Source organism: Neovison vison, chromosome X, assembly GCF_020171115.1.
Source record: "Neovison vison isolate M4711 chromosome X, ASM_NN_V1, whole genome shotgun sequence".
Lineage (NCBI taxonomy): Eukaryota > Metazoa > Chordata > Mammalia > Carnivora > Mustelidae > Neogale > Neogale vison.
In genome coordinates this window covers 122,432,119-122,456,357 of record NC_058105.1, presented here as the reverse complement: position 1 = coordinate 122,456,357, position 24,239 = coordinate 122,432,119, and the positions used below count along the sequence as shown (strand labels likewise).

Here is a 24,239-nt window from a genome sequence, read left to right as displayed (position 1 = left end):
TCGGTGGGCAGACTAATCCTCCCCCCCCCACCGCGCCCCAGATGTTCGCCTGTTGGGGGAGGGCGGGGGCGTGTCATCACAAGGGTCCTTAGCTCGGAGGGGAGACCAGAGGAAAACGGAACTGCGTCGGTGTGGGGTGGGGGGCAGGCGGTAGTTAGGCCTCCTCCTCCTTCACCGCCTTTAGGTGTCAGTGCACAATTCGGCGGCGTAGGTGGGGGGGGGGGGCGGAGGCTTTTCCTGGCCCTTTTCAGACTGAGGGCTTTCTCTCTGAGCTGTCACAGTATCTGGCTTTGAGCACTTACTGCAGTCGACCTCATCCCTGAGGCAAGTTACCGGCCTGCCTTTCCAGCAGCCCTGCTCCTTCCCAGCCCTTCACCCTAGCAAGCATGAATGTGGGGTTAGATGAACGAGTGCTTGACTCTGACCATGGCGATAGCGCTGTCTCCTTGTGGCCACCAGAAATCCTGGTGCCGAGCGGTCAGTGCTGCGGGATCGCTCAAAGCTGTTCTCGGTGGCACCAGGCGCTCCCTGCTCCCCACACCTCCAGGGCGCCTGGGAGCTGCAGGAAGGGGCAAGAGGGCCTTCCTCCCCCCTGGCCCGCAGACGAAGCCTTGCCGGGGTCCCGCAGTGTCGGCCCCTCCTGCAGAAGAAAGAGTGTTCTGGCTCCAGACCAAAGAGAAACAGGCGTGATGAATGGGCTTCCCGGGGCCCCAGACTCTGCTGCTGTCATCTTCGTCTCCGTGAAGCCCCTGTGGGGTTTGGGCCTTTGGGCTAGTCCCTTGTTTACTCTGTCCTCACTTATCAAACCTGAAAAAGACCAGCTCTATGCTCTGCTTGCTTTCAAGGCTGATGAAAAAGGAGTAAAAGAGGTCTGGCCAGGCCTTGCTCACTGTCACATAGTTAATACCGCAGAAGCCCATGTGACCATGTGCTGAGAAGAGACCAGGCTACGCAGGAAAGTTCACATTCACACGGGAAGTGAAAGTGCATTGCGTCACTTTGTCATGTGACAGCTGTGGGCGGCTCACCCAGTCGCTGAGCCCCTGTTTCCTCCGGCGTGAGATGGGGATCATGGGAGGCCCCGTTTATTGATCCATTTCCATGCAGCCCACCCTTTCCCATTCTAAGCCCTTGGCCATTATCCTCATCATACAGTCTAACAGCTTCTCAGCATTAGAATCGGGACCAACTACATGATTTGTGAGCCCAGGGGCACCTGGGTGGCTCAGTGGGTTAAAGCCTCTGCCTTCGGCTCAGGTCATGATCTCAGGGTCTTGGGATGGAGCCCCACATCGGGCTCTCTGCTCAGCGGGGAGCCTGCTTCCTCCTCTCTCTCTCTCTCTCTCTGCCCGCCTCTCTGCCTACTTGTGATCTCTATCTGTCAAATAAAATAAATAAAATCTTAAAAAAAGATTTTATTTATTTTATTTGACAGAGATCACAAGTAGGCAGAGAGATTTTATTTATTTTATTTGACAGATAGAGATCACAAGTAGGCAGAGAGGCAGGCAGAGAGAGAGAGAGAGGAGGAAGCAGGCTCCCCGCTGAGCAGAGAGCCCAACGCGGGGCTCGATCCCAGGACCCTGGGATCATGACCTGAGCCGAAGGCAGCGGCTTAACCCACTGAGCCACCCAGGCGCCCCAATAAATAAAATCTTTAAAAAAAACCTAGTAATTTGTGAGCCCAGCGACCTTCTTCCAAACTGACCAAACCTCTTGATGGCAGCAGCAGAACATCAGACCAACCCCGGGCCGGCCTGAGGTGACTCTGCAAGTTGCACGGCCAAGAAGACGGCCCTGGGCAGTCTGACTCCAGAACCTTCTATCTTAGCATCTGTGCAATGACGACCGTGACCTAAGGTGGCTGTGAGGTTGCAAGTGAGACTTAATGTATTCCTGGCAGAGGGAACAGCATGAGTAATGGTCCAGAAGTGGATGCCAGGAGAGCGATATGCCTAAAAAATGATAAACCCTTGCGGCTACCACTGTGGTTACTGAGGAAAGAGAAGTGTGCCGGCGGATAGTACTGGTTCCAGGCTGTGGCCCTCTGGAGGCCCTTGCCCTTGAAGCTGTTGGCGGTGGGGAGTGCTGGAAGGTTTGGAAGTCAGAGGCCATGTGGACAGAAGTCTGGGGACTTACCCTAGGGGACAGGGTAGAGCAGGGCTGACTGGGCTGAGGAGGTTTTGGGGCAACACTGGGGGCGCCATGAGGAGGGGCTCCTGGAGAAGGGGCAGGAGAAATGCGGAGAGGCAGACAACTTAGGGGTAAGTAGAAATGACAAGTTTGGGTCACAAGCTAGATATGGAGGATGGAGGGGAAAAAGAAAAAGCTTCTGATTCCTAATGGCCTAGCCCTTTGTTTTGGGGACATCGGTCTGAGGATGTTAATCACATACCCAAAGCTTGCCTTGGAGCACACAGCAAAAAGGAAACATTTCTTGAGGAAGCAGAAACTCTTTGAGAAGAAAAAAAAAATTTTTTTTTTAAAATCAATTTAATTTTCTAAACAGAACAGCTGTTACTGTCTATAAACTCAGTCATTTCTCAATTGGGGTTTTTTCCCCCTGAAATCTTCCCTTCTAGTTTTCTCAGGCATTTATCAGTTCCTTGACCATCATATAATCATGTAGCCTGTATCTCATATTTTCAGGTAATTATGTCCTATAATAACTGTACATTTCAGAGGAAACCATACAATTAAAAACAAAACCAGAAAAAAAAAATTTTCCAAATCTCTACCATGTTCTTCTCTCAAACAGAAGTGGGCATCTCTGGCCCAGCTACCTGGGCTCGAATACCAGCTCCCACTTTTGGTCAGGTCAGGGTAACCTGGATCCCTTCTCTAAAGTGGGGGTAACAACACTAGTTCTTACCTCAGTCCTACTGTGTTACCGAGAAATGCCTTGACTAGTCCCTGGCTTGCGGAAAGGAGGCCACAAATGTCACTTATCATATTCTCTAGATCTGTAATGATCCCGGGTGACATTTAAGATCAGAAACATCTATATGAAGTTATGTTATCATGACTTGGAATTCTGCTGGCCCTGTACAGTCTTTGGCTGAGCATTCCACAGGCATTCATTCGGGCCCCATGTTTTTATGCCCTGGAGATACAGAGAGGAAAAAAAGACCTAGGCCCACCACTGAAGAGACCCAGCCTGACAGGGAGAAGGAGAAGCGGAACAAACTAGTGAAAAAATAGGGACAAATGTTTCAAGAGAAGACTTTCTGAGGCACAGGGGTTATGAGGACAGCATTCTGCCTCAGGAAGTAAAGAAGGCTTCCCCGGCTGTGGCCGGCATTTAAGCACTAGTCTCTAAAATGGCCGCCGGACAGGGAACTTTCCGGGCGGATGGAAAAATTCGGTATCTCTCGTCTGGGATGGTGGTTCCACAGGCTCGCGTGGTCATGGGTCCCCATCGAAAGCACCCACAGAATGACTGCGTTTAGTTTCATGTAAATGGAACCTCACCCAAGTTGATTGTAGACAAGAGTCCTAAGGCACAAGGACCATGTTGTGGCCTCAGCACTCTGCATGGCACATTGTGGGCTCTCTGCTGAATGACACCCTGAAGGGCCGAGCGTGCTGGAGCTTTCTGTTTTCCCTGGGAGCCGGCTCCCGGTTGCTCCTGGGTCTGAATCCTGTCTTTGTGCAGACACCAGGGCCGAAGCCAGGCTATGCCGGGGAGGGGCCTCCACTACTACAGGCCTCGCCAGGCCCCGGGGGAGCTCAGGGAAGTCTTTCTGCTTACTCTTCTTCCGGTCTGAATGCAGGGCCCCGTGGGTGGGCCCTCCCAGCCCTGAAGGCACATTTGTTGTGTCCGGGCTCCCATCTGCCCCTGGAGCTCTGTTGCCTACAGACTCTGCTGGGCCAAGCTCCCAGCCCCCTCCCCCAACACCCTTGTCTTCTGAGCTTCTCTCTCTTTCTCTTTCTCTTTCCCCCTCTCCCTTCCTCCCTCCCCCTGGTGGCAGACCCCGCTGGGGCAGGGCTGGCTGGAGCTCCCTAAGCCAGAACTGTGAGGCCTGAGACTTACTAAGGCCCGTGTGTGTGTGTTGGGAGATCTGGACAATCAGTGAAAGGGCCTCAGTTTCCCCTCAAGGTAGGGTTGCTGGATAACATACAGGACTCCCGGTTAAATGGGAATTTCAGAGAAATAATACTTTTTAACTATGTCTCCGATATAGCATGGCATAACTTACCTCCAAAGTCTTTGTTGTTCATCTGAAATTCCCAGTTAAGGGGCTGTTTTGTGTTTTGATCCCGATACATCTAACAGCCCTCCTGGGGCACGGTGGGCAGCAGTGGGAAAGGGGAAAAGAGCTCCCCAGCACTCTCGGGGAGCAGAAGGGGGGCCGGGCCTTCATGGTTCTTCCCCAGGGTTTCGGAATCAGTGTCCATAATGGCAGGGATAATGGGGAGCACAGGGTGGGCACCAAGCTGCACTGCTCGACTTCCACAAAAGCAATTATGCGATTGTCCCATAATTCCTAAGGGTGAGCAGCAGTTGGCAGAAGGGCTGTGAATGTGCTCCACTTCCCACAGCCACCTCTGCTGTGTGGCTCCTCCCTCCCTTCTCGAAGCCAGCTGGGTGGGGGCGGGGTGGGGGGGCTGGCTGAGAGGCTGAGAGGGCAGCACACCCCACTCCTGCACGCCACCGGCCTCACCTGCTTTCCCAGGCCCACTCCAACCGCTACCTGCGTGGCACCCTCCCTCCTCCTCAGAACCTTCCCTTCATGGCTGCATTAGGGCCGAAGTCTCTGCGTCGGCATAGAAGTCAGTGGAAAGTTCCTTGCCCAGAAATGGAGGGACGGATGATGAAACTCCAGGAAACCACAGCTCATCCTCTGCCCAGGCACCCAGCCAAGGGCCAACCTGCTAGGCTTAGGACCTACTTCTGCCCTTGCTACATGCCCAGAGACCTTGGACGAGTCACTGACCATGTGTCCCGTTTGTTCAGTTGTAGATGGGACGCCAGCTACACAGCCACAACCCTCCGGGGCCTCCAGGAGCAAGAATGAGCTGGCAGGTGCAAAACACTGGTAAGGTTTAAAAATGAAGCATCTGTACAAATGTACATGTTGATGGTGGTTCAGCCCAGCTAGAGGTGCTTCTGCTTAGAGGAATCCAACACATGAATATTCAGACACATACACTGTTGCATGATTCGAAGAGTACCTTCTGTACCTTGCTGAAAATATGATTCAGTTCACCAAAATACAACACTGTGCTCACATTTTAAAGTGAAACACGGAAGACACAGCTTCTGTAATTGAACTCTGTGTGTGCCTCAGTTGCATTCCAGAAAGGAGGCCTGTGGCGGACAGGTCTACAGTCCCTCTGATTTAGGATTATAAGGGAGATTGTCCTAGTAACTGCTCCTGCCCCTTTAAGAACAGAAGTTCCTTTAATTGCAGATAAGCAGGAAGTGCCCCTACTCTATCTTGGCTGTATGTTTCACTTCCTTTCAGAGGTGTTTTCTTACTAAAGAAACCCCAAGTCCAAGGTCACGTCTATTTCTTTCAAAGGCAGACTCAACTGCCTTTGTATTGGTTTTATGAAATTTATGGGGCAGGAAAATATACACATTTTTTTCTTTTACTTTTTATTTTTAAATAGCCTTTATCTTCTAGAGCAGTTTTATGTTCACAGTAAAACTGAGCAGAAAGTACAGAGATTTCCCATATGCCCCTGCCTGCACATGTGCACAGACTCTCCCATTATTTACACAATATTTTTTTTTAAGATTTTAGTTATTTATTTGACAGAGATCACAAGTAGGAAGAGAGGCGGGGGGGGGGGGGGGGCGGGGGGGCGGGGAAGCAGGCTCCCCGCTGAGCAGAGCTCCAATGCGGGGCTGGATCCCAGGACCCTATCCCAGGACCCTGGGATCATAACCTGAGCCAAAAGCAGAGGCTTAACCCACTGAGCCACCCAGGCGCCCCATTATTTTTGAAATTATAGAAAAGATGAAGGTAAAACATTAATGGTATTTGAAATATTTTAAAATATATAAGTAATACATGCTTCCAGTAAAAATGCAAGTGGTAGAAGATTCTCCATTCCCCTTCCCCAGAGGTAACTTCTGTTAATAGTTCTTAAAATTCCGTTCTGTTAATTGTCTCTGTAACCTCACTTTCATATTACATGGAGGTAGATCCTGCAATATTTAGAGGGTTCCTTTTTTTCTACTTAGGAGTATACTTGAGGGGCGCCTGGCTGGCTCTGTTGGTGGATTCGACTCTTGATCTCAGGGTCGTAGGTTTGAACCCCATGTTGCGTACAGAGATTTCGTAAAAAAACAAAAAAAAATTTTTAAGAAAAAAGTATACTTTAGCTATCCTTCCAGGACATCATGAATAAAGCTGCCTCAATCTTTTTCTCGCGCCTTTTTTTTTTTTTTTTTTTTAAGATTTTATTTAGAGAGAGAGAGACCGAGCAGGGGCAGGGGTAGCGGGGCTCTATCCCATGACCCAAGATCATGACGTAACCCAAAACCCCAAGATCACGACCTCAGCCAAAACCAAGAGTCAGATGCTCAACCAACTGAGCCACCCAGGCGCCCCTGTCATTTTGTAAGGGCTGCATAAATTTCTGTCGTGTATTTAACTAATCTAATTAACATACACTTAGATTAATTCTAGCGTTTCCTGTTACCTACAATGGAGCTAACTATGGGGAAGCTATGGGGAAAGCTACTGGGAAGTCATGGGGAAGATATCTGGGTGTGTGCACATGTACGAATAGAAGACAAATCTTGGTGTATCTGTCCGAATACGGCCCTAGAAAATATTTCTAACAGTGGAACTGCTGGATCAAACTGGAAATGCTGTTTTGATTGTGAGAGTGGCTGGTACCCCTGAAAAATCTTTACCGGTTTACACTTCCAGCAAGGGCAAGCGAGCGCCACTCTCTCCTTGCCCTGCCTTCTGCCCCACCTCAGCACTCAACCTTTTCGTTTTTTGTCGGTCAGAAGGGGGCGGAAAGGGCCTGATTGTTTGGTTTGCATCTGAAAGCCTGCTAACCAAGGGCCTTTCCCGCATCAGAGAGGAGAAGCTTCGGGGCCAGACCAGAGGGAGCTGGATGCCATCCCCGTTCAGGCACTTGCCCATAGTGATGGCCACAGCCTCAGTCTTCCCATCTGTAAAACAAGCATCCTGGGACGCCTGGATGGCCCAGTCGGTGAAGCATCTGCCTTGGTTCTGGCCATGATCTCAGGGTCCTGGGATCGAGCCCCGCATCAGGCTCTTTGCACAGCGAGATATCCTGCTGCTCCCTGGGCCTGTCTGTGCACTCTCTCTCTGACAAGTAAATAAAATCCAAAACAATAATTATTAAATAAAAAAATAAAATAAAATAAGCATCCTAAGACCAAGACGTGGGGTGATGGAGAGGCTCCAACAAAGCAACAGAAGTAGACAGCACGACAAAGTCAGCATGTTTCCCATCAAAGCAATACAAAAACCAGAAAACCGGATTCCGACTGGCCCAGCCCAAGGCCAGGGAACGGTTTCCCTGACGTGGGAGATCTCCCCTTCGTCCTTGCTGCCCCTGCTTGAGGGAGGAAAATGCAAATAAAATGCTGAAAGAGAAAACTGAAATGATCATATCAAACAGTCCATGGGACTAGCGAGTGACCGGGGGCGTGGAACATCTCGGAGTTTCTCTTCTGTAAGATGGGGTGTCCACTGCACCCACCCCCGTCACTCAGGGAATTAAAAAGCCCATGGGACAGTGCCCAGCTCCGGCAAGCACTCCGGATGACCCGTGTGGTTATTCCTAGCCATGGATCCCCCACACCCGAAGTGCTCAGCCCACGCCCCCCAGCAAAACCAGTGAAGTCCCCTCCATTCTGGATGATTCACAGCACCTACTAAATGCTGGCCTAGTTGAAGGCCCTTGGGAGCTATAAACACCGCAGTAGGGGCACTGGTTGGAAGGGCAACCTCCAGTCCAAGTGCCTTGTAAGTGGGGTCGGCGCTGACACGGGGTCCTTCGGTGCCACAGACTCATGTGGGTTTGTGCGTGGAATTCACCTCCCCCGAGGCTACGCATAATCCCATCAATACTGGGGGCTCTGGTCTCCATATTCGGATCTCCCCCAAATTCACCTGTTGCCAGCGTATCCATATTCGGATCTCCCCCAAATTCACCTGTTGCCAGCGTATCCCCCACGGCGGGGATAGCAGGAGGCAGGCCTTGGAGAGGTGACTAGGTCAGGAGGGAAGAGCCTTCCTGAACGGGACCCGCGCTTGCGCTCCTGCGAGAGAAATAAACATCTGTTGTTTGTAAGCCCACCGGCATGTGCGATTTCCTCGGGGCAGCCTGAATGAACGAGGACACGGCCACACCACCGAGGGGGCAGAGATGCGGGAAAGAGCGGGTCTCAAAAACAAAGAGCTTCACAGTGGAGAAACCGGGCAGGTAACACCACCAGGTGATCGAAGTGAACATGCTACCCCGGTAACGGGTCAGGCCAACACCGTGCACGTCCGGATTCAAGAGGCGGAGGAGGTCACAGCCTCCCTCGCGTGGGACTCCTGCCAACATGGCCAAGCCCACATTAATCATCAGGAGACGTCGGACAGTCCTAAATCAAGGGGAATTCCACAGAACAAGTGGCCTGTCGTCTTCAAAAATCTGCGTGCCGTGGAAGAGCCGGAGATGCTGGGGAAGCTCTAAATTAAGACACTAAAGGGACAGGAGGACTGAATGCCAGGCAGGCTCCTGGGCTGGGATCTGGACCAGAAGGAAAAGTTGTTATAAGGACATTATTGGGCTAACAGGCAAAAATTGAATAAGATTTGTAGATGAGATGGCAGGAGCGTAGCAATGGGAGGTTTCCTCCTCCTGATCGTTGGACTGTGGCTGTGGCGGAGAGGGTCTTGTTTTCTGGGAGATTGTAACTTGCTCTCGGGGTTTAGAAGATACATAGAATGATACAGCAAATGGGGCAAAATATTAACAACTGATGAATCTGGCGGCAGGACGTATAGGAATTTTTCATTGTAGTTTTGCGACTTTTCTGTAAGTCACCTCATTATCAGAAACAAGCAGGCACCGTCCAAGGGGCTCACCAGGAATAACAAAGACACTCCTACCACCAGGGAAATGGGAAGGGTTTAGACCAAGGGCAGTCGCTTTCCTTCCGGAGGCCGCGCTAAACCAGATCCAGCCTTCTAGCTCTAAAAGGCAATTGTGCCTGCTCGGCAGGGAGCCTGTTTCCTCCTCTCTCTCTGCCTGCCTCTCTGCCTACTTGTGATCTCTGTCAAATAAATAAAGAAAATCTTTTTAAAAAAAGTAAATAAGAGGCATTTGTGCAAACATCGCTGTAGAGTGCAAAATATGATATTCAAACATTAAAATACCTCCTTCTGGCCCAAACTAAAATTGTGCCCCAGTCTGTAAGTAGACAGATAAATAGGAAGATTTATGTCCAAATGTGTGCTTTTTCTTTGAGCCAAGGACTATGAGTAGTTTAAAATGGGGGGGGGGGGTAGTATGTCAGGGAAGCCATTTTCATGAATGAGTAAGTTTAGATCTTTGGAAGCCAAGCATGCAGGTTCAAATCTGAGCAATGGATTCTTGGATGACAAAACTAACTAACAAAAAACCATCCACAACAAAAACCAGGCATGCTGCTGTTTACTTAGCCTCGGGAACACCTCCAGTACCAAGAATCATCCTTGGGCAGGTCACTTATCCTCTGTGGGCTGGGTTTCTTCCTCTGCAAAAAAAAAATTCATACCAATACCAGGCCCTTTATCTGCACAAGACTGCTTTAAGGATAAAATTACACAAACGATGAAAAAGTGCATTGACAAAGTTCACAAACACCCAGATAAATGTGACTTGTATTACGTAAGGCATTATTGGAGCCCAAGATGTAAGGTGTCACCTATAAGCTGGTCTCCCCCCGCCAACTGTTGTCCCACTACTGGTTCCTCTGAGCTGGTGCCTAAGCCCTTTGGAGTAAACCACTAGTATGGGGAATTACGCTTCCAAAGCAAATATTCGGTGGTTTATCTGGTCCCTAGAAGGCCACCCCACCATCTCTTCCCGTTCCCTCCCAGAAATTCTATTGGTGACTTTTTCTCTTTTGAGAGACACCCCCCCACACACCCCGCTTCAACAGACTAGGGCCCACAGACATCCAGGAGAGCTTTGCAGACAATCCGGGGGGTCCATGAATTTAGAAAGTGAAAAGATTGTATCTTTTCATTCCCCTCAAAGAGCATTAACCTTTCCTTCAAGGACACCGGGCGAGTCTCTGAGCGTGGGCTGCCCTAACGAAACTCCAGGCAAACAGCAGCTTAAACAACACACATGAATTTCTCACCATTCTGGAGGCTGGGAAGGCCCAGATCAAGGCACAGGTGCATTTGGTTCCTGATGAGAACCTGTTTCTTGCTTGACTTCTGGGCAGCTGCCTTCCTTCAGACAAACGTTCAGTCCATAACAGCAAGGAAGCTCGCTAGCATTAGCAGTTCCTGTGACTGTGTCAACAACAGACACCACAGATATTTTTATATCTGTTAACATTTTGCAGATATCTACACACTCCCCACTATTTTCAATTTATGCTGAATCTGAGACCGACTATCGGCTTGTGTTATTTAATGCAAAAAGAAGCACGGAGATGACTCCATCACAGTGTTTAAAGCTCTTTTGGTAGCTCTTCGGGAATCTAATTGCTTTCATTTATTTTTTTAAAAAATTTACGCATTTACATAATTCTGAGAAAGGGTCTCTGGGCTTCATCAGATTGGTGGGACAGAAAGAGTTAAGAACCGACTCTCACTCCGCCCCCAACTCCCCTCCCATTTCCTCTGAACCAGACACAGGGGTGTGAGGAAATGGGACTATGATTTACTTTCCTTTCTTCTCTCTCTCTCTCTTTACACCCCCCCCCTTTTTTTAATCGAGGTAAAGTTCACATAACATGAAATTAACACTTTGAGAGCAAACAGTTCAGTGACTTTTCATACATCCCAGTGTTGCCCAGCCCCCCTCCTTTGTCTAGTTCCCAGACATTTTCATCACCCTAAAATGAAACCTTGTATACCCAACGGGCAGGGGCTCCCCTTGGCTCCCCCCTCCCCCTGCCCCCTCAGCCCTTGGCCACCTCCAATCTCCTCCTCTCTCTATGGATTTGTCCATTCTGGATGTTCCACATAATTGGAATCCTACCATATGTGGTCTGTAGGACCTACCTGGCTCCTTTCACTCAGCATCTCTCCAGCTTCACCCATGTTGTAGTGTGCACAGACTTCGTTCTTTTTTATGGCGGAATACTGTCCCATCGGATGACTACACTACCTGTCATCTATCCATTCATTCGTCCATGGGCATTTGGCTCTTTCCAATCTTTGGGCTATTGGATTGGTGTTGCTATGAACAAGAAGATGAGTATTTGTTTGAATACGTGCTTTCGATTGAATCTGTTTGCTAAAGTGAGATTTAGCAACTTAACTGGACGGTCTGTCTGTGAATCTCCATTGTCCATGTCACCTTTCCAGTTCAGACAATCGAGTCCCTGCTGTATATGCCACAGTAAAAGCCTAGAACTCAAGCATCCTTTCCTGGTGTTTCATTTGCCCCGTGTTTGGCCTCTGTGCAGAAAAAAAAAAAAAAAAGACATCCTCCTCTTCTTGTCTCGATACAAATTTTAACTGTGGAATTCCTCCCCAGGAAAGCTTCCGGTGAGTGAAGGAATCAGAGAGAACTGGAGAAGTGGGTGGAGATGGCCATGAAGCCTTGCTCCTTTGTGGTCTTGTACATGCAGGGGAGTTCTGATGTGCAAGGAAGCCAAGAGGGGTAGGCATTCCTTGGACAGGACAAAACCACCAGGCAGGAAGGAAGGGAGAGAACTGGTGTCCATACTTGGCCCAAGGCCCTAGGAATGGGTGGCCATCGACAGCTTCAAGAACAACTAGGCTCAGCTGGGAGATTAGCAGAGGGCACCGAGGCTGAACCATCCTGTGCACACCCGCAGACCCGTTCACACTCGGGCAGCACAGGCAGGAAATACCAGAGAGGGCACTGCAGGCAGAGGAAGGGGCCTATGAAAAATGGGCCCATTCCTGGGTCCTAGGAAAAGCTAGGGCACCGGGGGCACCCAGAGAATGAGAATGAGAGGGGCTGCACTGGCTTCGTAACTGGTACGAAATGAAAGTGTGGGGCCCTTTGCTCAAAATTATTAACAATTTCAAGATGGTGACAGCTGAGCATGAAGCCGAGGGAAGGGTCTCTGTGAGTGTGAGGGCCTCGTGCCACCACATAGGGCCCACACCCTTGGAGCCAGCCCCACAGAGGGGAGAGAGTCCGGGTCAGCCAAGGAGGTTGACCTTGGCCTATGTGATCAAATCTGGTGCCCACCTGTGCTTCGTTTTCCTTACACAAAGCCACCAGCCGCCTTCCGCTGATGGTGTGAGAGCTACGTTCTATTGAAAAGGCACTGACGTCCCCAGAAGCAGCAGCATATTAAAACACCTGAACACTTACTACTTGCATTCTGTTTCACGACAGGATAAAAAGTCTATCTCTTGTAACCCAGAGGGCCATCGGGAGTGTGTAATGCCTCCCCTTTCAGTGTGACTTGACCTGCCAATTTTTTGTAACCTCGTGTAATATGAATGACTGAATATTAATATTAATATGAATATTAAGGTAGAGAAGAGCTGTGTGAAACCGCCAGTGTTTCAAGATCAGATTACCTTCACTGCGAGGGCACTGGGTTCGGTCGGATGGGGCAGAGGGCAGACTGAATTTCCCTCAGTGGGCCTACACAACAAAATCTAAGGGCCTTGTCTTGGGATTCTGGAACAGCGGAGTGTTTAACTGACGTGGCTTGTGAACTAGCCAATCTGAGTTCGAACCCTGCATCTGGCTTTTGCTGTGTGGTTGTGGGTAAATTATTTCATCTCCCCAGAACTCCCTCATCGGCAAAATGAGGAACATAAGGAGGGCCTCTGTCGCAGGGCTGTGTAAGGGTTTGGGGAGATTAAACACGGAGAGCTCCCATATATTATTATTATCGCTATTACTTTATTATTGAATCTGCCCCCTGCCTGCCTCTCCACATTATTTCCTGTCATTTTCTCTCATTCTGCCCAAGCCCCCGCCACACTAAGCTACTCACTGCCCCCTGTGTATGCTGGAAGCTTCTCTGCTGGCTTTTTCCTGCCCTTGCTGTGCATAAACTGAGCAACCACTTGGAGGGGATGTTGTAGAGGCGAATTCAAGCCACGGGGAGGGAACTGGGTTGAGTGAGATCCCCCTTAAAGGTGCTCTTGGCTCTCAGAGTCCATCGGATGGACACAGTGAGCAGGAAAGCCAGCGGCACAGCAAGTTCGACATGACAGGCTGGAGAGCTGCCTTTGGCTCCTCTCTGCTTCCCCTGCGGTCCCCTGCACTCATTTGTAGCACACTAGCCCAGGGAGCCTTCTGTTACCATCACACTGAGCGCCCCGCCCGTGGAGCTGCGGCAGGTGGGAGTCCCAGAGACACTCTGGGGTTGGGGACACAGGGCCCCAGGGGCGGGCAGAGGCTCCTGAGACTGGAGGGTGTGTTTGATGGCGCGAAGGCTGGCTTAGATTCTCAGAGCTTCAGGGTTTTCCGGAGTGCAATTCTGGTAGTCTGCCCAGCGCAGAGGGTGAGAATTGAAGTAGGTGTTATATACAGACAGCCCGCCCAATATCCCTTCCTGCGTGGGGGCAGGGGGCCTCGGGCTGTGTCTCTAAGGGGATTTACATGAACGGATAGAGATTGCAGGGTCACCGGGGATAGTGGGGCGCAGGCAGGTAGGGCAGCTGGGAGGAGGCCCTAAAACTAAGACAAAGAGGCCTGGTCACTTTCTCCTGTTCCTTTCCTTCTTCTGGGCAGCGCTCTGCACTGAATTTAATAGCTTAAAAATAATAGGATTAATTTTCACATACCCAGACTTCCGTGGCTGTTTCTCTAGCTTTGGAAATAGCTACACATGTGTCCCAGGCCTCCCCTGGAAAGGCAAATAAAACAGGGTGTGCCCTGAGCCCTCTTCCTGGTGCCACCAGGCATGGGCTTTGGAGGAGGGCCACCGTCCAAGGCACGCTCTTTTCTTGGCACATGGGTGGCCGGGGTCTACAAGCTGTGGAAGGCCGGGCCAGCGGCTGGTGGGTGCTTCACCCATCTTCTCCCCAAGAGCCCCGAGCTGGGAGTGCATCCTGCTCCCAGCTGCTCTCAACCTTGATCTTTTCACTCGGGATTGAAACCCCCACGGTGATCGTGCCCAGCACGCGCTAACCCACTTACAGCAGTAGCTTCGGGGAGGTGAGAGTTACCCCGGATGCGTGGGACGTTAATAGTGACAGCTTTGAACGATCTGGGGAAGCAAGCAAGGTGGCTGGAGCCACAGGGTCAGAGCTTGGCCCAGCTGGGTTCTGGGACCTTCCTCACTCGAGCAAGTCAGCTCAGCGCAAGGCCATAGCTGTTCGTTGAGTCGGTGCCCTCTCCCCAATGCCATGGGAAACACAGCAGCCTGTCCCCTCACGTGCTTCCTGATGGTTCTCGGGGGCAGACTTGGGGGACCAGGGGGCACGGGGTGTGAAGACTTTTATGAACCCCTTAACACAAATAACAGAGAGTAGCTACGGGCTGAGTTATCACAAGGATGTATCTCTAAGCTCAGTTTCCCTATCTGTAAACTAATAAATCCTAATAAATCCTGTGAACTAACTAAATCCTCAAGCGGGGAGGGCAGCAGGGTGGGTGGACGCCAGAAGCAAACGTACAGCACCCGTGACTGGGTCTGACTCTGACAAGGCATCACTCCGTGGGGGTGAGTTTTTATGTGCCATGAAAATAACAAAAGATCTCATTTTTACTGGTACTTTTTAAGAGAAACAATGACTCTAAAAACCTCTAAAATTTGCAATCCTAAACACTAAATATTAATTTTTTCCTCAAATTTTTATCCTAAATAACAATAATACAAAGCACTCACAAGTGTCATGCACTGTCCTAAACCTTTAGGGCTCCCCAGGAGCCCAGTGAGGTAGGGTCTTGCAATGATCCCATTTTACAGATGAGAAAACTCGGGCCCAGAAAAATTAATTCACATGGCCAGGGTCATACAACCCTTACAAATATTCCTTTAGTTTGCGTTCCCCTTCATCTGCCTCTTCCCCCCTTCCGGCTTCCTCTAGGTCGGTACGAAAGGCAGGCCCAGTCTGGAAGACTCTCTTTTTTTTAACAAGTGGCCGCCTTTTTCTTTCTGTCACTATCTAAACACAACAGGAGGCTGCTTGGTACGGAACTAGAAAAATTCTCCAGGCATTTCCAAATTTCCACTCCTCTGTCTCTTCTGGAAATACAGCTCTGTAAGGCCCAAGTCTTTCTGAGGAAAGGACCTTGGGTTGGTAGTGGCCTTCCTTTGTATCCAGAGACAACCGGGGGAGGAAAGAAGTGATTTTTGACAGCAGCTGAGTGAGGCAACATGGAATCCGGAACCTACAGAGATAGTGTTTCGTGCAGCTGCTTGCTGCCACGGGCCAAGAATTCATCCTGCGTGATCTCTAATGGGCTTCCACAGTGAGGGGGACTCTCAGGCCAGTCATCCAGGGTAGGGTCAGGGGGGAAGTGTAACCAAAGAGGTGACATCCTGTTTGGAGAGCAGAATGGCGGCTACCCACCAGAGCATGAACTGGGGAGCCAGACAGTCACCTGTCCCTGGCCCCCCTCCTGCCTCCCCCCACAACCAAGAAGGAAGTCAAGTGGATAAAGAAATGGGGAAGTCCGAGCTGAGCTGCTCAGTAGTGGCTTTTGAGGGTCTATAGAACACTTGACTTTAATCCCCAGGGGACAAAAGCCTCGGCCATAAACATGATCCGCAAGGGGTTTTCTGGAAACATTTCTTCAGGGTTGCTGAAAGGGATAAGTCTTGTGCCTACTGCTTTGGGTCTTAAAATAATCTCAAGTAGGTCTTTTCTAACCTGCGGCTCTTTTTGCTTCCATGTGCCATTTGCCGGCCCAGGGCACGGTACTGGAGACTGATTTCAGCGGCAAGGGGGTCACTGGTACTCACAGGCAAGGTGCCATTTTGAAAATTGCTCTTCTCTATCGAAATCTCCTGTATTTCCAGATGTAACTTAGAAGTGCACTTCAAAAACATCTTGTGCTGCAAAGGCTCTCTTCAAAACAGAGTGAGATGGTTAAATTTAATCTTTCGATTTCAGAGATGCTGGTATTGCAGTCTTTGGCACTGGACACGAGCCTCCTTAGCAATCGCTTTTATATTTAGCAAAATAAGGAACAGGAAAGTAAAAACTTCCTTATTGTCAGGCAGCAAGTCAATAGCAGAGCTTGAACTTGACTTACTTTTCTAAGCGGGGAGGCGTCGTACGCTATAAAATGCAGGTAGATGAACCTCCAACCAGCAAATACTCCGGTTATTTGATTCGGGTGCTCGCTTAAAAAAAATTACAGAGCGATCAAAAAAATACGCCTGTTACAGTGAGGCAGCTTTTGGGAAAAGAATCACTTAAGGGTGCTTTACCTCCCACCCAATTTCAGGAGAAGCCGGTTGAGGAGACAAAGAGGGCCGGGGTGGGGCGAAGGCCCTCGGCCCGCTCGAAAGCTGAGTCACAGGAATCGCACCCCTGCAATGGGCGAGGCCCTCCAGCGCGGTCACCGCGCCCTCGCCCGGGGATGTCCGCACCAGACAAAGCCGGCTTCGCAGTGAGGGAATGCCTGTCCCCCTAGGTACCGGCCAAACCCTCAGTTACCCTGCCCCGTCCCCAAGAGCAGGTTTGCGCGGCTGTTGCAAAAATCCATTATGATAAAATAGACAGGAGGCGGGGGAAACGCATGATGCAGGAAGCGCTGGGGGGAGGGGGCTTTGGCTCCTTTTAATTTTCCGCCATCGTGGCGGTTAGGGTGCACCGGTGCATGCCAGGCGGGGGTCCCCCAAACGCCAGGCCGGCCGCCGGACCGGGCGGAGATCAGGCGCGAAGGAGTTAAGCGGGCCCGCGGGTGACGTCATCTCATTTACATACGAGCGCGCATAAAGCAGCGCGCGCCGCGCCCCGCCCGGCATTCGGCGGCGGCTCCTGAGCAGACCGGTCTTCTCTCGCTCGCGCACCTCGCTCCGGTGAGCCCCGGGGCCCCTGCCTCCTGCCCTCGGTCCCTTCGCGCCCGGCGCCCGCGCTCGCCCCTCGGCGCCCGTCTCCCTGCGGAGGCGTCCCTACAGCCCAGCCCAGAGGGTCCTCCCGGGAAGCCCGCCTTGGGGCCTAGGGAATGCCAGGCCCTTCCAGATGCTGGGGTACGGGGTCGAGAACTTGGTGGTCTAAAGACCACCCCCCCAAACCGGGCGTTTGGCCGTGCAGCTCCGAGGGAGCATTTTTCTTCTCCTACCCACTGCCCCCCCACACCCCACCCCGGGCATTCTGCACTGCCTCTTAGCGGGTGATGAATCTGGAACAGAAAAATCCTTTGTTCTAACGCCCACCCACCCGAGCCTGGAGCGTTGACAAAACGTTTTCCCTGTAGTCTGTGATGGCTTCTTGCACTCCCGTCTGTCCCGATTTAGGGTGGCTGGGCCATAATGGCGGGGAGGACGGACATCCAGCCCTTCTTGCAGGGGAATGGGTGCCGGGGTGGCCGAATTGCCCGTAAACGCAGAGGAGGACTGGTTTTCGGGGTGTGGGGCCGCTTTGTGCGCGGCCGGCTGCATTGTTGGGCGCGAGCTAGGCGGCGGTAGGGCGGTGGTCGCGGTGCCGGCTGCCGCCGCCGCCTTTGTGAACAGAGGAGAAAAGCAGCACGGGCCCGCATCTCTGGGGGAGACCCATGTAAAATGGAAGCATTGTGCAGCCTCGGCTTCATTTTAAGAATTCCTACTCGATCCCACCCCACTTGACATGGTTTCCCTCTTCTAGCCACATTGCAATTTTCGGACATTGTAACTGACACCCACGATCGTGCATCTCCTTATTCCGGAAGATTTCTCCTCCTAATGAGAGGGCGATCTTCCCAGTTTGTTCCCCCGCATTTGGAAATAATGAAGAGGGGTTCTTTTTTTGTGTGTGTGTAGCAAGAGGACGAGCTATAGCCTTCCATGAAAGCGGAAGGAGGGAGAGGTGGGGTTTCAGGCGGGGGATGCGAGGGCAAAAGCGCATTTCTGAGCCGAGGGAGACAACGGTGGATCGCTCGCTCGATCTCAACCTCTCTCTTGGCTTTGTATATGCAGCTTCCTCTGCAACCATGTCTGACAAACCCGATATGGCTGAGATTGAGAAATTCGATAAGTCGAAATTGAAGAAGACAGAAACACAAGAGAAAAATCCACTGCCTTCAAAAGAAAGTAAGCCCCCCCCCACCCCGGAGAAAAATGTTGGGCGGGAGGGAGGATGGGAGGGGCTGGGTGAAGGACCGCGACTGGGAAGGGAGGGGAGTGGGGGGTGGGGAAGCAGGGAGTGCGGGGGAGGAGCTGACAGTTTTTATGATAAATGTGGTCTGGAAAGGTTAATTAAGAATTTTTTGCAGCCAACAAACAACAGGGCTTTAATAATTTAATAATGATGGGATGTTTGGTATACTATATTAATATGCACTATTATACCACTTTATCTGTTACATGGTTTTTTAATGGTCCTATTTCACGATGGGGTGACTGGATACTTGGATTTTTATGATGCGGGAAGATAACTAAACGAAAAGTACGATAATCTTCCACTTGAACACGAGGCTGTACTGAGTCTGCCTAATGAGCTCCCTCCATCTTTTCTTTTTTTTTTTTTTTCCCCCTGTCACAGCGATTGAACAGGAGAAGCAAGCAGGCGAATCGTAATGAGGCGGGCGCCGCCGATATGCACTGTACATTCCACAAGCATTGCCTTCTTATTTTACTTCTTTTAGCTGTTTAACTTTGTAAGATGCAAAGAGGTTGGATCAAGTTTAAATGACTGTGCTGCCCCTTTTCACATCAAAGAATGGAGAACTACTGACAACGAAGGCACCTGCCTCTCCCATCTGCCTGTCTGGCTGGCAGGGAAGGAAAAGAACTTGCATGTTGGTGAAGGAAGAAGCTGGGTGGGACGACAGGGAAGTGTAGAGGAAAAAAATCAAGCTGGTCCAAGATGTCCTGCAGGCTGTAAAACGCAGTTTAATCAGAGTGCCATTTTTTTGTTCAAATGATTTTAATTATTGGAATGCACAATTTTTTTAATATGCAATAAAAAGTTTTAAAACCTGGTTGGTTGTGACTGTTTGGTGTCTGGAAGGAGCGGCTTAGTCGTACATGAAACCTTCGCGAAAGAGCCACGAGTGGTCTTTCTTACTGGGGAACGGTAAATAACCTCTGGTAGTTGAGGATAAGGTCGGAAGGAGCTTCATCTGGGTGTGTGAAATACTACCTCATGGGTGCTAAGGTGATTGGAAGGTAATTTTTTTGGGCTACTTGAATTCCTAGTAGGAGTTGGAGGAAAACATGTTTGCAGTTCTTGAATTTCATAGGGTTTGCTAAACCAACAAAATTGCATCTGATCCGGAAAAAGTACTGCTGATTCACAACAGCGGGTTTCAAGTGTCAAACCAAAGTTGGTTATGTAGCCCGTTACCAGCCTTGACACAATCAGGATTTAAGCAGTTTGTCATAAGGGAAAAAAATATTTTTAACAGCTGCTTTGTAGAATTCAAGACGTGTTTCCTGGCCTAATGGCTGGTTCCAACATTCAAAAATTGCTTTCATAAGGGGATCTGTGCACTTAAGATTAATGAATATAATTTTAAAATTACGGAGTCCTCAATTTGGATGATGAGAACAATCTTTGGATTTAGAGGACATTAGGACAAGGATGAAATTCGTGTTAAGTTTAAATTCCCTGGAATTTCCATTGGTAAGAGGCTTTGTTGTTGAGGCTGGTAACTTCTCAGTTAACTTGTTTTAAGTGGTCGGCAAAAGCCAAGCCCTTCTTTCGGGACATTAATGCACAGAAGCCAAGCCCTTCTTTCGGGACATTTATGCACAGAGGGGAATGAAGTATCAGCTTTCCAGAGGAAAAAAGGTCATTCAACATCCCTCACAGATGTACTGTAAGAAAGGATGCAAGTATATATTTTTAAAAATTGTATCCGTTTCCTCCCAATTTAAGGATGACCATTCACACAGTATCTCAGCAAATGTCCTGGAGGTCAAATGCTGCCCCGCCCCCCCCCACCCCAAGACTGAAGAAAAGGCCCTTTTGGAGGGAGAGGATGGAGGGCAAATTGTTGATTGGTATTAAACCGCTTGAATTCATTTCCTTTGCTCAACACTTATTTTGAGAAATGCACAGGAAACCATTTACCTGTGGTTTAGCCAAGCGACCAGAATGTCAGCTCGAGGCAGATCTGCAGTGAGAGGGAAGGGCTATGTGCGCGCAGCTGCAAAGTCTGGAAACCCAGAGGTGTGCAAGGAGCCTGCAGGCCCGGGAGGCTTCTCAAGAAGGAACTGGCCCTCCAACCCTGCTTTTTCTTTTCCCTCCTGCAAGAAAGGGTGTGGGCAAAGTGAAAATGCCTGAGGCACAAAGGGAAACCTAGCCCACATGGGTTTTTGCTGTGTACATTTTTCAGACGAGGCAGAGACGGAATCAGATTTAAGAAATTAACCCTAGCGTTCTCCAGTTTAAAAATAAAAATGAGCATTAAGGGGGAAAGGGATGATTCATGAAATGAGGGAGAAGACCTTTCTGTGCTGAGAGGGCAAAGCTAGATACACAGGGGGGTCAGGCGGGTGGGGGGGCCGGGGCGGGGGACAAAAAGGAGAAAGTAGAATGAAAAATCTGGTAAAGATTGAGTTTGGACTGCATGGTGTGTGGGATGGGGAAATGCAGAAGCTTCGGGGCATATCACCCTGTGCCCTTAAGTGCTGAACAGGGCCACGGGGTGGGGTGGGGGGCAGTAACTGGGAGGGAGGGGTCACTTTATTATTATTATTTTTTTTTTTTAGATTTTATGAGTGCATTCTTTTTTCTTCCCAAGAGAGGATCTTCTCAAAAGGGCCTGGGGTACTTAGGAATCCGCACGGGAATTGATACTATTAGGAGCTTGGGGTGGACAGTCTTCTTCGCAGACTCCAAGGGGAGCGGCTCAGTGGACCGGGGGACTGCTCAAGTTGAAGGAGACCCCAGCCTTAGCATCTTTGACCCTCTCCCCTCCCCCAGGAGGAAGCAGGCCAAGGCTGCTTATGTAAGAGCCGAGGGTCACACAGTCCTGTGTAGGGCTTCCGCAAATTTTGGAATGGATCAGGCCGAATCAAGCAAAAATAGAGGAAGTGAAAAAGGCTCACCAAAGGACTCTTGGGACAGAGAGTCATTCATTTCCAAACCTCGCACATTCCTCAACCATCACCGCCAGGTTGCTTGGTGTTCCAATGCATGAAATTTTAAAGCTACGTAATTCTTTCCAGAGCACAACACCGCTTTGGGGTGTCTATGCTGACTGTGTTGAGCGGGTGGGGTCTGGCGGGGAGGCCGGCAGAGTCTGAGGGCAGAGTCCCCCCTTCTGAACGGGGCCTCTTCCGGGCAGACCACCCCGCATCCTCCCCACGCCTTTCTGAGTAAGGCATTGTCTCTTTCGAATGCACTAGGAAGATCTATTTATTTCCCTGAAGAAGCGTCTAACTGCTCGAGGCACAAAACTAAAATAATTTTCTACCCTAAAATAATTTTCTACCCTCTCTAAACGTATGGGGCCAGTTTTGTGCTTACTAAAAAGAACAAGAAATTTTGGAAACAAGGTTTTGGCAAAAAACCAAAAACAAAAGCAAAAACAAAACCTCACACCCTTTCTTAGTTTAAGATTGTAAATTGAAAATATTATTTCATAACGTTGCAAGCCCTTAGTTCTCGATTTACCGTCATAGCCTTCACTGTTCTAGCAAGAGAATAAGAAAAAAACCCTCCCTGCGCCCGGTATCTGTCTCTTTTAATAGGACCTTACAGTGCAGTCTAAGAGAATTAAACACAGCAATTTGACGTTCAACCGTATTTGTCATGAGAAGAGGCTATATTACAAATTTAAGACAGATGTGCAATGAAGTAACCTAAGAAAATGTTTCTAAGACTTATATTTACCTGGCTTATTTTCTCCCTGGATCCTTGTAGCTAACCTCTTAGCTGTCTAGCCAGACAGTTGTGTTAGGACTGTTCCCACCCTCGGCTTCTGAGACCTCTGCGGGCAGGATGTGCGTGTATCCGCCATTCCAACTCTTGTGCGCTTCTCCTTTTATGTCCAACAGGGCCTCGCCTGGGAGCAGGAACATCTCAGGGCTTCAGTATCCGCTCTTTTCCTCTTAACGGATGGAGAGTTCAGGTAACATGATTGTTTTGGGGTACCTTTGAATATGCAAGTGTCATATTAAATAGCCCAATTTAAAATATATATTTATATATATATAATTCTATTTATAATATTTATATATTATATACTATTTATAATATTTATATATATGTAAACTTACTTTGAAGTGGTGTTTTTTTTTATCATTTCACAGATAACAGTAATCATTGCCACTGGTAATTAAGCAAATGGTTGTCAGTTGCCAATGGCCAAAGAAAGCCATAACCTAGAAGCAGTCATACCAAATTCCATGGAACGTTCTTCCTTCTTCTGTGACAGTCTCAGACAAGAATGGCCAGCCAAGCACATCGGCATTGATTCTGTATATTAAGCCTCATTACGCTTCTGCTTGGCCTCATATATATATATATATATTTTTTTTTTTAATATTTTTTAATCAAGAAGATTACACAGGGACATTTTCCTCAATACTTACCGTTAATCCTCACCTAAATGTGATGCAAAGAAATTCACAGATAATGTGGAATCTCCACTTGCGAAATCAAAGGCTTGTTTAACAAATGTCCTTAAAGAGCTTGGAGTGCGAATTTGCCACTGTCCCCAGCTGAGCTGATTTGAATTGACACGTACAGCTGACCATGTGCTATTAAGCCGGAGCCGTGGTCATTAGTTGGCCCCACTGACATGTATTGAATGTCATGAGTAAAATGCAGTCCCTGCCCTCGCGTGTGTTCCCTTGGCTAAAGGTGTCCTTTTCTAAATCTGAGTAGAAAATGCTAAGAAATTATTCCTTTTCATTTTTAGGGTGAATGATGAACCTAAGAGCTTTGAGGGTTTTGTCATATGAAAAAATACATGTTTTTTTTAAGTGAACTCTATGCCCAGTCTGGGGCTTGAACTCAGGACCTTGAGCTCAAGGGTTGCAGTCTGCACCCACTGAGCCGGCAGAGCACCCCTAGGCTTTGAGTTTTCAAATATGTATTCAAATCTATTCCTTGGGGGCACCTGGGTGGCACAGATGGTTAAACCTCTCCGGCTGGACCTCGGCTGATCAGGGTAGTGAGCCTCACGTAAGGCTCTGCGTTCATCAGGGAATCTGCTAGAGGTTCTCTCTCACCCTCTCTCTCTGCCCCCTCCCCCCAAGTAAATAAATAAATCATAAAAAAACCCACAAAACTATGCTTTACCGTGACCTTTTCCCCCAAATTTATCTATAATGATTGCATTCAAAACCCCCCCAAAAGCTCAATGGTGAGTGAAGTTTGATGGAAATCAATTGATTCTTTGCACCACAATCAAATATTTTATCAGCATAGAGAGATTGGGCATAGTAACTCCAGCCTGTTAACCTTTTTGTTTCATTTTCTTAAAATAATCCTTACATCCAACATGGGGCTTATCTCCCACCCCTGAGATCAAGCCTGCTGGTGACGGGCTCTACTGGCTGAGCCGGCCAGCTGCGCGTTACCTTTTGATAATCCTTTATGAGGGATGCCCAAGATTCATAAATGGACCGAATGGATATCATTTTAAAATCTTTTTCTCGGATTGTATGACTTAGATGCCGAATTTCTAGAGAAGAACTTCTTGCTAAATCCTTACCCTTTTGTCAGCCTTCTTTCTCCGGTTCAACTGTAAGATAGTTGGGGACAGAAACAGTCACTTGAATTTTGCAATCGCCCCCCTCCCCCCGACAAAGTAGCAAAATGATGACCACATCAGGATATCAATAAGGATAGTGCTTCTCTGACCCATGGCTGGGTCACATTAGTTTAGTGGGTTTCCATGGCTTTCAACAGAGAGGCCCAAGTTCTGTTCATGATCTATACAAAGCAGTTGGAGCTATTCCTGTCGCATTGTTGTCAAGCCACAGGAAATTAGGCCTTTCCTCATTACCACACAGAGTTCTGCAAGTGGCTGATACCCTT

The 24,239-nt window shown here is 49.2% G+C and overlaps 1 protein-coding gene and 1 long non-coding RNA gene across 2 annotated transcripts; one reads left to right on the top strand and one right to left on the bottom strand.

Moving 5' to 3' along the window:
- Positions 1–9,626: 9,626 nt before the first annotated feature.
- Positions 9,627–10,448, bottom strand: LOC122897371. Its single transcript, XR_006382519.1, has 2 exons — positions 10,337–10,448; positions 9,627–9,724 (listed from the first exon to the last, which is right to left on the bottom strand). It is a non-coding gene; the product is annotated as an uncharacterized LOC122897371 (long non-coding RNA).
- A 6,605-nt stretch (positions 10,449–17,053) lies between these two features.
- Positions 17,054–19,224, top strand: TMSB4X (thymosin beta 4 X-linked). Its single transcript, XM_044235421.1, has 3 exons — positions 17,054–17,125; positions 18,221–18,334; positions 18,786–19,224. Exons 2-3 carry the CDS (start codon positions 18,235–18,237, stop codon positions 18,818–18,820), a joined length of 135 nt encoding a protein of 44 aa, XP_044091356.1. The 5' UTR covers positions 17,054–17,125; positions 18,221–18,234; the 3' UTR covers positions 18,821–19,224.
- Positions 19,225–24,239: the final 5,015 nt, after the last annotated feature.